Here is a 16,834-nt window from a genome sequence, read left to right on the forward strand (position 1 = left end):
CGAATTCTCATGCAATGAAACAAAATGCTGATTGCATTTTGCATGCCTGATAAAATACAGACACAATCACACAGTCCTTAGAAGTAATGTTCATGGAGATTCATGCACTAGATAGCTATAGTGGTGTGCAAACGACATCAGTTTTCAAAAATGGTGGAAAGGTTTAGTGGTTCCAGGTTTCAGCCACCCTTCCCAAATACCTCTTCTGCTCTAACCCCAACTCCTTGGCATGGCCTGCCACATATGCAGTATCATCTACACTACACCAGCTGGACAGGAAAGAGCTCTCACAGCAAAAACCTCATAGAAATTTTGGCTTTGATTGTGTTGGCACGGAGAGAGGTTTGGATCTGTTGATACAATTGCCATTGTTGCAGACATTGTTATTCATACAAAGGAACTTTTAATTGCCACTGACCTGTACTTGAGACCTTTATTTACGATCACGTAGGAGCAGAAGTCAAGGCGTATAGCTTGACTTTTTCAAGAATTTCACAACAAGAATGAAATATCTCACATGCCTTGAAAATTACCACAGCTGACGTTTGGAAAGCTTAAAAAAGAACTGTAGGGCTTTCTTCCAAATCGTAACATCATACGTAACGTGCATGGCGAACAAAAGACTCAGCACTCAGACTCACTCACAGATGAGTCTTTGAATTCTCTCAGTAAACACTGTACTGCTGTTTGTCAGCTCTTCCTGAATTTGAAACTTCACCTAAACTTCCAGGAAGGACGAGAACAAGGTATGTCTATCTGTTTTAATGTCTTATGTGTATTAAAAGTATTTCAGATGCTTTTATACAAAAAAAGTATCTTGTGCTCTCAGTTCCAATGTGTGCAGGCTTCTAAGACTTTTACTGCGCAGCTAACTCTGAAGGTCAGGATTAAGTCTTCCAATCCATAAAAATATGGTGGTTCAATCTATGAAATTTCTGTAGAGCTGAATAGACTTGCCTGATTGCAGAATTTTCTCTTTCAAAATAATATATTTTAATTGTTCCCATAACTCAAGCTGCATTTATTTAGTGTTTCCAGAAGACCTTATCTTAACTGAGAACTATTTATTAATTGTAGTAATGGCTATAGAGTCAATGAACACAGAAAATAATCAGAAATGAGTTCAATGTAAAGAGACAAATGTCATTTTCATGAAAGCTGGAATACTTGAAATGTATTAAGGACATAAACTGAAAACCATTCTTTTGGCTAATTGTCCATTAGTACTAAATACTTTATAATACTTACAGAAGAAAATTGCCTTTGAAGGAGAAATGAATTAAGCAACTGCAAATTGTGTTTTCTGTCAACAAGGAATCTGGTGTTCTAAGTTCATACAAGTCAGTGCTAGGGCACTGAAGACATTTGAAAAAATTAAAATGTTTATTACACCACTGATAAGAGACAACATTTAGAATTTTATGCCTCCATTTTGCAGTCCTTTTCTCTTACTTCAAAAAGTGTCTCCTGTTCATTACAGACTCTTAAAAACATGACTGAAAGTCCTCTACTGAGCGCTCCCTTCCCAAACCAAAGTGAAAACAAGAGCAACTCAACTGTTTGTCCAGACTTGGATAACTGGTGGGAAATCGTGTACTACTTAGTACCTAAGTGTATTGACACCATCTGTGTTATTGGAATGCTTGGAAACTTATTCATTCTCTTTGTTTACTCACTGTACAAGGGCCCCCTGAAGATAGCTGAAATCTACCTTGGGAACCTAGCTGCTGCTGATCTTATTTTTCTCATATGTCTCCCTTTCTGGGCAGAGAATATCCGGAATAAGTATAACTGGCCATTTGGAAATTTTCTTTGTCGTAGTGCCAGCGCATCCATCCGCCTAAACATGTACACTAGCATTTACTTGCTAGTAGCAGTCAGTTTGGATCGCTATTTGACTTTTGTTCATACCTTGACACACAGAAGAATACGTAGCAAAGCTACAACCAAAGGGATCTGCTTGCTCATCTGGATCTTTGGGATCCTTCTCAGCATCCCAATCTTTATGTTTCGGACTGTGAAACACTTTCCTGAGTGGAATATCTCTGCGTGTGTTTTAGACTTCCCCACCCCATTTTGGGGAACAGCTGAACGTCTGGTATTCACCATAGTGGGGTTTGCATTGCCATCTACAGCAATCGTCTTCTTCAATTTCTGTACCATTCGCTCCCTACAAGAACACACAAGAGAACAAAGAGCATTCAGGACAAAGAGTTGCAAGGACCACAGAGACACAAAGGCCACAAGGTTGATCTTCTTAGTGGTGCTGATGTTTCTTTTGTGCTGGACTCCTCACCATCTTGTTACATTCCTTGATATATTATTTCAGATGGAAGTGATCAAAGGCTGTTTCTGGGAGGATTTTCTCAACTTTGGTGAGCAGTTTAGTTCTACTCTGGCTATCACCAATAGTTGCATTAACCCAATAATTTATGTCTTTGCTGGGAAATATTTCAGGCAAAAAGCTTTAGAAGTTTTTTCACAGTTTTTCTGCTGTGGGTATTTTTTGAGCCATGTATCATTCCAAGAAAAGTCTTCATATTTCAGCTTGTTTCTAGTCAAGAGTAGTTCAAGTTCATGATTCTCAGTTCCGTCTTAATTTTGATATTACAACTTATTTGAAATTGCATTCAAATTAACAGGAATTGCACTATTCTAGCATTCTCAGACTAAGTTAATTATTTATTAAATCACTTTGCTGTTTATTTGTCCATGGGCTTGCTTTTCCTTTTCTGTGTTACCATCCAAAGGTATAATGTGTGATACCAGAATTTTATACCAAATGATCTAACCTGTCTCATCAGTTATCTGTGACTGGAAAGAAAAGTTCTTTGACAAGGTATCAGAATTTTGGTTTCCTTACAGAGCGCTATAAACTAATTGACCAATTTATTATATTGTATCTATGGTGACAGCTATTATACCACCAATAACACTATGCAAAGGATTATAAGGTATAATACAGAGCAAATATGAGCTTAAGTTTCAGTTGATAGCTGTATTTGAGCAATTACAGACCAGATTCAGTTATTTTTATCAGTATTTTAAATGGGTTGTATTTTCAGTGTAGTATTAGAAAATTTGAACAACTGTTCATTTAAAATATATTCATTGCTTAAATATTACATAATAAAATGTACTACAAAGGAAATGTACTTGAGCTCTAATAAAAAGCAGAATAACCCAGTATCAACCTCAAAACCGGACTATTTTTTTTATCCAGTAAAATGTTACACAACCACTCTTCAAATAGGCAAGGATTCTTATTCATTTCCGTATGTTAAAATAGTGATGACCACTGACACTGTATAATTCTGAAATTTTTTCATCTGAGGCAAATCCTTAAGTTCATGCTTATATTTTTATGAATCTAAAACAATAAACTGCATAATATCCCATTTCATCATAATCTTGTTCTTTTTTGCATTGTTTTATCTTTTGTCTCTTTCCTTATTCCTTTGGATGGGAAGAAAGCTATATTTCCACGATTAAAAACCCTAATACTATAATACTAACTCTATTTGTAGCAGTAATAATAATATAACAATAACATACCAAGCAGGAGATAAAGAAGGAAACTTTTTCATCACAGCCACGGCAGTAAAAAAAAGTTGATGCAACTGAGATATCTGTTCCCATTAATGTAAAAATATTTGTACGTGCATACACTGGGAGAGAAAGAATGGAGATATTTCAGTAGGGAAGTTGGTTCAGCCAGAAAGACACTGAATACAGACAGGGCCGCATAAGCACTTTGTTTGTATAACATTTCATTTAGTTTAGTATAAGTTCTGTTTAGTCTTTTACTCACTGTAATGGTGTTTCCGCTTTGAATATGAAATTAATCTCTTATTGTAGAAATCTACCCATTCAACATTCCGAAAAGATTAGTGCTCATTTTTAATGATTTCTCCAAACTTTTTGGAATTTGAATGATGAAAGCCTTTTGGTGAGTTAAAAGTCTGTCTTCCTGCAATGATGAGTTAAGAGCCGAATGTGGATTAGGCGATCAGAGAGGAAGAATTATTCATAACTCCGTTCGCTTTTCTCCCTCTGTGACGGTTTTTTTTTTTTTTCCAAATAAATTTCAGTTAGACATTAGTAATCACAACGGTATGTGAAGTCTGGTGAGTCATCTGAACTTGATTCCATGTAGTCATAGACCAAAGAATGGCTTGGGCCTTAAAGACCATCCAGAGGGTTGCCACCCACTAGATCAGGCTGCCCAGGGCTCCATCCAAATTTCTTCCTAACATCTAACTTAAATCTATCCTCTTTTAACTTAAAGCCATTTGCCCTTATCCTGTTGCTAACAGACCATGTAAAAAGTTGCTCCCCTTCCTGTTTATAAGCTCCCCTTGCATACTGGAAGGCCACAATGGGGCCTGCCTGGAGCCTTCTTTTCTCCAAGCTAAACAAGTCCAGTTCCTCCAACCTTTCTTCATAGGAGAGGTGCTCCAGTCCTCTGATCATCTTGGTGGCCCTCCTCTGGACCTGCTCCAACAGCTCCACATCCTTCCTGTACTGAGGACCCCAGGTCTGGACGCAGTACTCCAGGTGGGGCCTCAAAATGGCAGAGTAGAGGGGGACAATCCCCACCCTCACTCTCCTGCCACCCCTCTTTTGATGGAGGGGAAGTACTAACCCAGCTTGACCCTGCATATCTTCCAAGATCAGATGACATCAGGGTGGCATGGTCAGTCTATTTTAAAATATTGCACACTATTTATTTCTCAGATCTCCATCTGAAGCCTTGAGTTCAAATAAACTCCCAGAGATTTTTTTTTTTTAAGGCCGAAATAATGAGAAAAGTGTATAAACAGAAGTGCCATTTTCCCAACATGCATGGGAAACCTTTAACAGGAAAAATACCTCGTCGTCTTTAACTCTAGTCCATGTTAAGCATTGAACAAAAATAAAGGAACACTGGTGGCATTTAGAACGTATTGAAACGCACATTTAGGAATAATATAGTCTGGGCTTGCATTTGCAGTATCAAAATGTTTTGACAAGATATTTTTTCAACTTAAAAAACTTTAACTGTAAACATAGACCCACGCCAAAAGCAGCTGATCCATTTCTAAAACTGAAGATAGAACATACTGATTGCTAGAAATAAAGGCAGAAGTGTTTTCAAAGATTTGTATCCACAAGGGCTTCTAGCATGCCAAGAGACATTTTCCTAGGAAGAAAGCATTTGACATCCCTCTGAAAACCATACCAAATCAAGTAAAAGTTATGACTTAGTTGGAAGAAACCTGTTTGCTCGCAATACAGTCATGCTGAAGGTTCCGGCTGCCTCATGATCTCATCCTCATGGAGATGTTCAGACCACACTTGCCTGTGACAGTGTTGCACAAGTGAACTGGTCAAAGGTAAAGAGGATCCACTTCCCTGCCTGTGGGAGGCTTTGGGCTACAGACAGTAGGAGTCAAGGATGCTGCTTGCTTATGGTCCTACGGTGGTTTTGGAGGCCCTCCCACCAACAGGAAAGGATCAAGAGACAAAATCCAAGTCACGCAGCAGAACAGGAGCCAGGAAATGTTTAACGTAAGACCGTCCCTGGAATCTCAGTGTGACTTCTTTCAGTGTATGAGTTATAGTAGTCTCATATGACTAAGCTCTGACTTTCCAAGACTGCAATTTAGCCACTTCTGATTTAGTTCTGTGTCACTATGCCTTATGTGGGAGAGAAAAACACTCAATGTAAATTAAACAGTACCCTCAAGAAACTAAACTATCATGTCTTGTATACTAAATACCACCTAGAGGATTGATAATGCATATCTTGCCATGAATTTTACAGAAACAAACCTTTGAAGAAACATATAATTAAATTGAATAGTTTATTGCAGTGAGATTGTACAGAGACAAGTGAGTCTAATAATCAGAACTGAAAACATTAGAAGAAATTCTAGACTAATGGGAATTAGGAAGAAAATTGTCATCATGGTCAGTGTAGGATAGAACGTCCTTCTTTGTAGCAAAGTAAGATATCTGAGAAACAGTAGAAACCACTCAGTCACTGGCAAAGAGGAGAAAATAATCACAGAATAGTAAGACAGGGCTTCGGATCCACCAGGTGGGCAGAAGGATTGGAAATTCCAAAGAAATCCTACTCTATCATTTCAGGGCACGTAGACAAAAGTTGTAAACACAGGCCCCCAGGCTGAACTATACAACTGCAGTTTATTTTGCTCTCAGGGAATTTGAAGCTTGAAGGCAAAAGAAACGCACCTTAGGAGCATGGTAGGTCATCCGAGTTACTCTGGTGTTTCAGTTGGTTTGTTCTTCAAATTATTGCTCATTTCCAAGCCTGTTATTCCCCAAATACCTAAGAGTCAAATCCTGAGTGTCTTTCACAGCCTACTAGATGACAGACCTGGTGTAATGCTGTAACGCAATGGAAAGTCATGGATAGCAACATCCTAAGCTGCAGAAAGTGAGGATTTGCTCAAATACAACAGCCATAGGCACAGAAACAAAGGAAAGAATCTAGGAAGGCCTCAGGTATGCAGAGATCTCCAGCGAGATACCCTTGCCTCCACTGGCAACCCTTAAATGAGGTCTGGGAAGGGGTGGATCCTGGATCCACCCATTTCGGTCACTCAGGTGCATTGCATGCACCTGAGCTCCCCTGGGTGGGCCCTGCCTTCCTACCAGGTGCTCCATCACTGTTTTAAGCCCTGTCTTAGAATTTCCGCTACACCTGGCTTCTCATTCCCTAGCACCATATAACAGAAATGCCTTTCAACTAATATGATTCTCTGTGGTGGAGAATGGTCATGGATCTATTTATTCACAGGTATCGTGTCTTTTTTGGAATACACTGCCTTACAGATACCTATCACAGTGAGCTGCTGAAAATGTCAGCAAAGTTCTGCTTCAGCAAAGGAAAAAGCATGTTCTCCTTTCTTTCCTTTTTTGTTGCTGTTGCAAAAAAAATGGACATTGTCTTGCTGGACGAGTTCAATCTGCAGATGCTCATAAGGAGCCAATACGTGCAGCAAGGGTAAAAAAGGGAAAAGTCTGCTTGAGAGCTCTGCTTCTCAGTTTCAGGCAGAGCAGGAGAATCTCACCCATACAAACTACTTTGTCACAGACTGAAGTCTCTTGTGCCACCAAGCAGTGACATAATGAAAACCAGTAAACAGAGATTAATGAATTCAAAACTTTCTATGTTTAAGGCATAATTGAGGCTGATTGTACTGAGTAGTATAGGAAAGGAGGCAAATGATCAAAAAATCCGTCTGCCATCTTGTGCACTCCAAGTTTGTTTCAACAAAACCTTCACTGTCTGCTAGCTGTACTTACAGGAGCTGATGCTTATTCTCCATCATAATTCTAATCTATAGCTGCACCTTGGAGAGACATTCTCCTCTGGGAAGTAATTCACACACGGAAAAGTTCACATTTGGTTTCATGCATTGCAGTTCATCTATTTCAACTCCTGCAGAACAAATCCTCAGCCACACGTTAGGAATGAAACCAGTCACCCTCATCCCCCACAGGAAGAGATAGGATAAGTCTCACATCCATCACACAAGTCTGAGTCAAAAGATGAGCTTCTTGGTCCCAAGCCTGAAAAAACTCTTGAAATTATCACAGCACCTTTTTAAGTATGGACAAATACATATGTCAGGTAGTAAGAAATGCTCATCCTTCAGCACTGAGAGAAGGATAAATAGCAATATTTAATTTGTAGCCTCAAGCATTCCTCATCCAAGAAACAGAATTTTTCTATGAGGGTAGAGACTGAAACCTCACCTAATGTACATCACAGTAAATCAAATTTAATGGAGATGTACTTAATTGTACCAGATAAAGGGTTAGTCCTGAACAGGGATAGTGACTCTGAGTCTCTATATAATTACACAATTTTAAAATTACAATTATTTTTCCATTAGTATAAAGCCAACATAATAGGTGAGAGATCTTTCTGCATTTTATTTTCTTCTGATGCTTTTTTTAGCTATTAAGCTTCTGACTAAGATCTCTCTCACATGACAAAACTGCTGGTGCACATATGCTGTAGAATTGGTGTAGATTGGCGATATGCTCTTTTGCCTGATAACATGATAAAGTGAGATGCCCATTAAGATCAGTTTTTAGAAAAGTAATGTGCAAAAGAAAGGCAAGATTTGATACTACATTCAACAAATAGAAAGGCAACAGAGATGTTTTTAAAAAAGAGGAAAAGTAAGAAAACTGTAAATATCAGGTTGCCTAGTTTACCAAAACTTCAGTCCATCTTCGCAAGGAACTCTGTGCCTCTGAGTGAGGCCTCTTGACAATACTGCTCAGCTCTTATCTGCTGGTTGCATGCCAGCTTCCCAGCATGGATGCCAGTAACTCACGCACAGCCAGAACATAAAATCTGTTTGACACGGCAAATGGCAGTCAGACAATGGGTGACAATGTGTCTCTTGGGAATTAATGCCCTACAAATACCCTACTCTACTGGAAGAACTCAAATTACTTGCGAGAGGATGCTATATCATTAGCACAGTTTTGTCTCTTTCTTTTTTTGCCTCAGAAGAGCTGCAAAGCAACGCTGGTTTGGCTAAATACAGACATCTGCAACTACAGAAAACCTGTCTTGTGTAATGCCATAAAATATATAACCAGGAAAAGTTTCTTCTTGCCAGTGTTTTGAAGGAAAAGGAATATCCTGCTTTTTTTGGCAGCTACTTCACAGCTTTTAAGTAATAACGCAGCCACCGGCAGCCATCTATCATGGAAGGGGTTATCCTTACCATATTAGCAGAAGTAACCATAGCAGAAGATTAATGATAAACTGAATACAAGATATATGGGAACATATGTAGAGTGTCATTTGTCAACAGTAGCAAAATCGCTACAGCTATTCCCTAGGGGTGCTCTTCATGTCTTGATAATAAAAAAAGAGAGAAATTCAAGCCAATGGGAAAATACCTATAAGATGCAAGTTCCAGAAAAGAAAAAGTTTTTCTTTTATCAAACGACTTTTAGATGTGCATACTAGAACTGATGTTTTACACATCCTAACGCTCAAGGCGATTCTTGGCTAAGTTGTCACTGCAGATCAAAAGTAACATTCGGGTGCTCACTGATGCATTAAAGACACACACTCCCCTTGTACACATGACCTTGTTCACACCACAGCTTAGTATCATTTCTCAGGCATATCCAGTACACTCACCTTAGTGGCCCAAGGGAAAATGCTAGTGGTCTAACTACCAATTGCACAACCAGCATCTCAACTTCCCAAAACCATAAAACACGCTCACAGATCCCAGCTACACCCACTCAGCCTTTTGGCTTTCTGCAACAGCCGTATTAGTGCCACTGTGTCCCTCAGACAACTCCGTGCTCATGCCTTAGACATCTGAATACTTTTGACCACAACATTATTAATGAGAAGAAGGCTTCACTGTAAACAATTCCAAATTTCACCTTGGCTACAGATCTTTGATTTCATCTGTGAGAAATCCTTAGTTTCTGTAATTATTTCTAAGATAGCCTTTTTAACTAGGAATCTGAGTACTCTGGTTTCCAGAAGCATCTCAGGAACCAGTACCACTCAGATGGAAATAATTCACCTGGCCTGCTGCATTCATGCTGCTTAGAAACAAGAGGATCATTGTTTTTGGAAAAACTCCAAGACGATCTTTGTCTTCTTCATCAAAGGAAGGTCAGGCATGGAACATGCTCCCTGGGGCTGTGGTCACGGCACAGAACTTGCAGAAGTTCAAGAAGCATCTGGACAATGCTCAAACATATGGTCTTATTTTTGGGTGGCCTGTGTGGATCCAGGACTTGATGATCCTTATGGGTCCCTTCCAACTCAGATATTTTATGAGCTATGAACCTGGAAGAAATAGCAGCAGGTAGAACAGAGAGCCAAGCCCTCACAGTGAGGTCAGATGCAGTACGCTGATAATAGGAATCTAACGACAGCCTTGCTGTGAGCTCTACATGCAGCTGGGACTTGCACTGGAGGTGACCCTTGACCAAACACTATAACCAAAGAGGTACTGTAGTTTTGCTATGATCAGCACTGTACAGAGCAGGGTCACTGCTGCCACTAATGAGTTTGAAGTCAAAATCAATAAAATGAGTTTTAAACATTTCACAGCTGTATTATGATGCCTAGAAATAAAGCAGGGATAAGGTATTCAGATACTGAAATAACAGGGGTTATCGGGCACTTCATATAGACTATGGAAGCCAAAACACAAACTGCTGTCTCTAGGCATATAGCACATCAAACATGGAGTTCTTGGTGGAAGCTTCCCCACACACCTCTCTCTGCCCCCCCAGAGATGGTGGCATTGCAGTTCTTGTCATCCTCATGTGCTGCATACACAGCATTTATAGGTTTATATTTATTAGTAAAATAATAGGAAAATGAGAGTTTGTATGTTTTATAGATAAAATAGCTGTTAAAAATAACAGCCAAAAAATCAGTTACTTTAAAATAAAATTATCTCATCTTTCACACTACAGTGAAAAACAAATATCTTTCAAGTACACCATACATTATCTAAATAATAAGTGCTCTAAACAGCACGCGATTTCCTGAGGAACTGCACAAAAGTACCGCTGATCACATTAGAAGGGCAATCCACAGAACAAGCATGTAAGCCAACGCCTTGGTTTCACTGGAATAAAATTAGATGTGATTGTGGACCTCCACTGCTCTTCCTGCCCAGCTCTGCTCCCCTGAGCTCCGCTTCATTTCCAGGCATTCTGCACAGCCCATCCTGTTTATTCTAATGAGGCGCAAAGGGTCTGGATGAGTTATTTTGGGATAACATCCCAGAATTTAGGGATACCAATGTGAATCCCTTCATGCATTGGATTCTTTGATCTTTTTTCAAATTCTAGCCCTTCAGGCAAACATTAGCAGAATGACTTTGTGCTCCAACTTCAGTGAAACATTTCCTTTTCCACTTCAGTACATTATCCTCTGGTGTGCTGGACAATACTGTACCCAGCCATGCTGAAGGAGATATACCTGCAGTCCCTGGTCACTGGGGGAGGCAGCCTGCAGTACCAGATTGCAGATGATGCCCTTCAGCAGTGCCCCTCAGTCCAGCCCCCAAACCTCTTTCCTACTCCACAGCTAGGGCCCCAGGAACATCCAGCTGTGTAGGGAACAAGCTGAGCAGCTGAGGCACTGCAGCTCTGCAGTAACGTACCTAGACTGCAGAGAATCATGGGACAGGAGCCAAATGGACTAGAAAAGTGCCATGGAACAGAAAAGCCACCTTTCTTTTTGAATAGTAGAATCGTTAAGGTTGGAAAGCCACTAAAATAATCTAGACCAACCATCAATCCATGCGTGTGACTGCTCTAGACCATGTCACTCAATGCGACATCCATCCTTTCCTTGAAACCCTCCAGGATGGTGATCCCACAAGCTCCCCCGGCAGCCTGTTCCAATACCTCAAACATGTCTTCCTAAACACTTAAGATAGTTTTTGTGTGTGCATGTCACACAAACCAGTTGGGATATACCTTTATTTGCCCACAGCTATCACTATATGAAGAGACACTTTCTGTACATCTTTCAGGAACAAATGAGACAGCATGATACATTCAGTTCTCTGAGCTCTATATAGTGTGAGGAGAAAGACTGAACAGCTCTGATACTGTTAATCCCACTTAGAGTGAGGTTAATAACACTTACTGAGAATTAGCGATAAACTCATTCCATAACACTATGTTACAGGAAAATAAAATAGCATCTATTCTGAGAAATATGAGTGTGTGTTATCAGAAGCTGTGAGTGAAAAAAAACAAAACAGATCTTAGAAAAAGATCATTAAAAATATTAATAGTCAAGGGAATCATTTCTCAGTGTTTTATTGCAAGATGTTTCCTAGTTCCGTGCTATACGTTAATAATGTACACTACAATGAGTCAAGTAATTAAATGGCTTCCCTTTTCCCAGACTAATTATCTTATTTGTAAAATTGTAAGTATTATTAATGTGAAATGTATTTTTGAGAGATGCATTTCGGTACGCAGCTTACTCACATTCACTTCTGTACTACCGGAGGTGATCAAACAAACTGTGGCATTAGAAAAACTTTTCTGACATTGCAAGAAAATTACCTCCAAAGGTACATACAAAACTAAAACAGAAATCAAGATACAGAACATATTAATAAAATTATCTATCCTACACTGCCAACACACGTGATCTTCTAAATAAAGCATTTAGAAAGGGCAGATTTGTTAATTGCAACTTAGGTGAAGGCCAGAAAAACGTTCGATGTTTGGCAAACAATGCGCATCATGCAAGGGACTGTTGAAATCAAAAACGACCCTCACATCACAAACTCAAAAGGGTTTGTCCTACAAAAGGGTAAGAACAAAGGTGAAGTCAGCAATAGTTTGTTGCATTTGTTTGCTCTCTGCCTTTGGATTTCTCAGTGTTAGTTGTATTATTTTGCTATAAATAGTTTCTTTATATATGTATGTATACACGTGGAACTAAAACCATGATACTTTTTAGTGTTTAAGAATTCTTTTATTCTTCTAAAAGAAATCAGGGAGAAGCCTCAGTGCTATTTAAGACAAGTATTTTCTAATTCATGTGGTTTCAAGAACATCAAATTACTGTTTGCACATTAACTCTTCCTCCCTCCACATATACATTACAATAAATACACTACATTTCTTTTTCAGGAAATTTGCTTGCAGTAACTTCTAACGTCACCCAGTGCAATTACTATCTGGTACTGAGTTATAGACTGAATGATTTCATTAGGGTTGAAATGAGTTTTTTCTCAGACATTTTATTTGAGAAATACAGCCCCTTTTTAACTCAACAGCTATCTATAGAATGAACACTTTTAAACGTTCATTGTTTAAAATTATCCAGAATATATCCAGTATATATTGCTGTATAGTAAGTGATTAACCCCTGAATCTTGTTGCCAGTTGTTTCAGCTCCTGATTTTTTCATGTCCAGCTGCCCATGGCACCTACTTTCATCTGTCCTCCATGACCCAGGAAACTTTCAGACCCTTTGATATGCAGACTTGCACAAGAGCAATGAGGTCACTTCTCTCAAATCACATTACAAACAAAGATTTGCTGCCTGAGATCTCAGGGGATGGTAGGGGCACAGCAAAAAAAAAGATCTGCTTTGCTCCACCAAGGACCAGGCTACGCTGAATAGGTAGCATCCCCTGAATCTGCTTTGCCTCTGTGATTGAGCTGGCCCCTTCTGCTAGAACGTGGCAAGGCTTCATCTGCTCAGCTGCACTGAGGGAACCTCTGTATCCCCACTGTGTCTACGGAAATACAAATTAATTCTAAGTTTAAGTCTATTTTTATAGAAGCATAAACCAACCCGGAGGAGACCTTCCCAGCAGACTAGTAAAGAAAGTGGCAGCTGTACATGCAGTGATGCACTGCAACTCACGACACCCTCCGCAGAGTTCTACCAGCAGCTGTTACCCTGAGCTATAACAATATTAATGTTGATGAGGGGCTTTTGAAATGCATCTTCAGTCTTAAGGAGTGGTTGTCTCATACTCTGCTTGCTGCTGTGTGGAATGTGCAATGCTCCTTGCCAAGTGTCTCAGAAAGACTAATGAAGTTTACACTGCTTCTTACATATTTGGACACAACATTTTCACAATATGAATATCTAGAATTCAGATCACCCCATTGGATGGCCTTCTTCGAGCAGATAATGAAAATATCTACTAGTGAAAACAATTGGGGCTTCATGAATAATTTCTCCCCACTATTATTAATTACAGCTGTATTTTATGTAACTATAATTATATAGCTGTAATTCATAACATACATAACAGAATTTCAAAATATATCACAGTAGGTCTCTTGGAGCCTGAACCATTGCTGCTAAGCTCTGTAAGGAGGATTGATTCACATCAGTTTTGACCTATGTGAACTGACAAGCTAGACACATACTGTGTGCACAGCCACCGCATGCATGCTCTTACTGGGAAGGCTGTGGGAGCATGCCTCTCCTACAGCCCAGATCTCCATAATAGCAGCACTGTGCAGAACAAGCGTTCACTGAATTAAAGCGTGCAGTAATGTTGAAATAGTTTCCTTACCCAATCCCATTTCCTTGCACACCTTTACACAAGGCAAAGCACACAGGCTGTCATGGCAGCAACTCTGCCATTTCAGGTTAGATGCTCTCTCAGCAGTGAAACCACTAACACATTGTACATGGGAGATGCTATTAGAGTTAATGCACTTGAAAGAAAAACATAAGGAAATTGCACTTAAGCAACAAAATGAGGGAACCAGAAGCAGGATTCTGTAATGGCCAGATGAAGTTGAGACTCCCTGACACATTCCAAACATTAAAGTGCCTTATTCTACTTGATTACCTGTATTAGGGAAAAAACACTGAAGCATCACACAGCTCCTAACATGACCGACTTTGTTAGGGAGTCCTTGTCAAAGAGGTCAACAAAGCTGCTCGCATGCCCATCTCTCATTTCATTTGAAGGAGGACTGAAGAGCAAGACAAGGTTTTCCTGAAAGGCAGGGGTTAAAGTAAAACATCATTTGTTGGGGATGCATAGAAGCATACCAGGGAAATACAGTACTCTTATTTTTCTTTAACAGTAGACAAAAGACATTAGCATTCCTTTTCTCTGGCTATTGCAACTCCTTTCCTGTTGCAGTCTATTTTGGTTGTTTTAATTGTTCTGGAGGACTTGACCTGGTAGACCAGACAGTAAACATCAGCAATCCAACTCTGCCCTCCTAAAACATGTACACTGTCCTCTTTAATTTTCTTTCTGCTTCGTGAGAAACTTCTGGCCCGTGAAAGGAGAGCAGAGCTCCGTTAAAACATAGAAATTAAAATTCAAAATACAAGTCTGCGATTCAAAGCAAGGAACACCATCCCGCAGGTAGTTTCTTAACAGCCTGATATTTTTCAATTCTATGAATAGCATGTTAGTATTTTCTCACATACTGCCCAGAAAATATGCTTACCTAAGACCTGTGGATATTCAGAGATCCTCAGCATGACTATTTCTTTCCACGGATGCAGAAGTCAATATATGTAAGTCACTCTGAAAGTAATGCCTCCTACTTATTTCCATGAAAACTACGACAGATACGAGGAGCACAATAACACTGTTTGGTAGAGCAAATTCTCAGCAACAAAATGCTATTTCTCAGTGTAGTCACCATCATTAGCTGTGCGTTTTCACCAGCCACAAACAAGAGTCTGCATGCCACGCGTGTAACAGTCTGCACCAGTGCAGGTAATCCACTTTTGCCACCGCTGAAACGTACCATCCACCACCTCACTGTGCTCACACCCACTGTTTGGTCTCCAGAAACATTCATCAAGCATTGATGAATGTCAATGGGTGCAATTTTTTCCGCATGGAGAAGTTCAGTGACACACCTTTGCTTCATCCGCATTTCCATCTCAGACAGCCCCTCTGCTGCTATCTGTCACACGGTAACAAAATGTAATCATATAATGGTGGGAAGATTCAATCTCTACTGCCATATCACCAACATCTGCCTCTGATGTCATAGGTCAACATAAAATAGGAGGCATTACTTTCAGAGCAGCCCTCCTAACACTGCTCTGTGAAAACAAGGTGTTTGACATAAAGCTGAAAACTAACCAACTGATGCAAGATGAGTTGAATTAATTCCAAGCAGCTGAGGATATTGTTGCCTCCCCAGGGGTGAAGTGACAATGTTGAAAACTCTTTGGAAATGAAGGAATACGTATCATTCACAACTAACACCTGAGATGCTTCAGGGACAACACCAGCATACCACAACTGAACCACAGTTAAACAGTGACTTTTAAATCACATGGGCATCTGAGGCCTCAAGAGATGAGACAGAGAGAAGCAGAAAGAGTAAGCGCATACTTCATATAAAGTAAATACATCAAACTGTTTAGTATAAATATTTCAAAAGTATTTCCCCCATTCACTGATAAAGATGAAGAAAACACCATTAAATACAATGTTAATAATTTTCCAAGACTTCAACATCCTGCTTTATAAAAATATTGTAACTGAACAGAGATTGCTTCCAAGCAGCATACACTTAGGAGTAGAACCCAGAGTTGGTGAATCGTTTATTGGGAAGAAACATCCTGAAATCACCCAGTTCCAACAGCTCAGCTCAAGCAGAGTCAGCTGCAGCGCGTTGCCCAGGACCACATCCCGAGAGGTTTTGAGCATCTCCAAGGATAGAAGCTCCAGAACCACTCTGGCTGCCTGTTCTAGTGGTTGGCCACTCTCACAGTAATAAATACGTAAATAAATATAAAAATAATAAAAATTAAAAGTGTTTTCTTGCATTCACATAGAATTTCAAGGATGATAGTTTTTGTCTGTTGCCTCCTGTTCTGTCATTGGGCACAGCTGGGAGGAGTCTGGCTCCTTCATCTTCCTTCCTTCCCATCTGCTACTTGTACTCACTGATAGCATCCTCCCAGGCCATCTCTACTCCATGCTAGACATCTCCATCTTTATCACTCTTCCCTCATGTGAGAGATGCTCCATTCTTTTAATCATTTTAGCTCAGCTGTGCTGGACTCATTCTAGTAAGTCCATCCTTTCTTGTACCGGGGAGCCTAGAACTGGACGCAGCACTCCACCACCCCATGCCAGTGATGAGAAGAGAGGTAGCACTGCTTCACTTGGCCTAAGAATTTAAACAATTCCTATCTGTGCACTGGATCACAAATAAAGAAGTGAAAAAAATAGCAAGAAATGGACAAATAATGCACTGTAATAGCGGTGGCCCATTGCCACCAAGTGAAACACTGCTTTATGGCTGGTGGCGTTCCAGAGCCTCACCTGGGGTG

The 16,834-nt window shown here is 39.8% G+C and overlaps 1 protein-coding gene across 2 annotated transcripts; it reads left to right on the forward strand.

The window, feature by feature from the left end:
- Positions 289 to 3,201, forward strand: BDKRB1 (bradykinin receptor B1). Of its 2 annotated transcripts, none has more exons than XM_021403423.1 (2): positions 289 to 746; positions 1,439 to 3,201. In XM_021403423.1, the coding sequence occupies exon 2, from the start codon at positions 1,493 to 1,495 to the stop codon at positions 2,579 to 2,581; it is 1,089 nt and encodes a 362-aa protein (XP_021259098.1). In that variant the 5' UTR covers positions 289 to 746; positions 1,439 to 1,492; the 3' UTR covers positions 2,582 to 3,201. The 2 variants fall into 2 exon arrangements, with proteins under 2 accessions (XP_021259098.1, XP_021259097.1); XM_021403422.1 differs by having other exon boundaries at positions 325 to 746; positions 1,481 to 3,201.

This window comes from Numida meleagris, chromosome 6, assembly GCF_002078875.1.
Source record: "Numida meleagris isolate 19003 breed g44 Domestic line chromosome 6, NumMel1.0, whole genome shotgun sequence".
NCBI lineage: Eukaryota > Metazoa > Chordata > Aves > Galliformes > Numididae > Numida > Numida meleagris.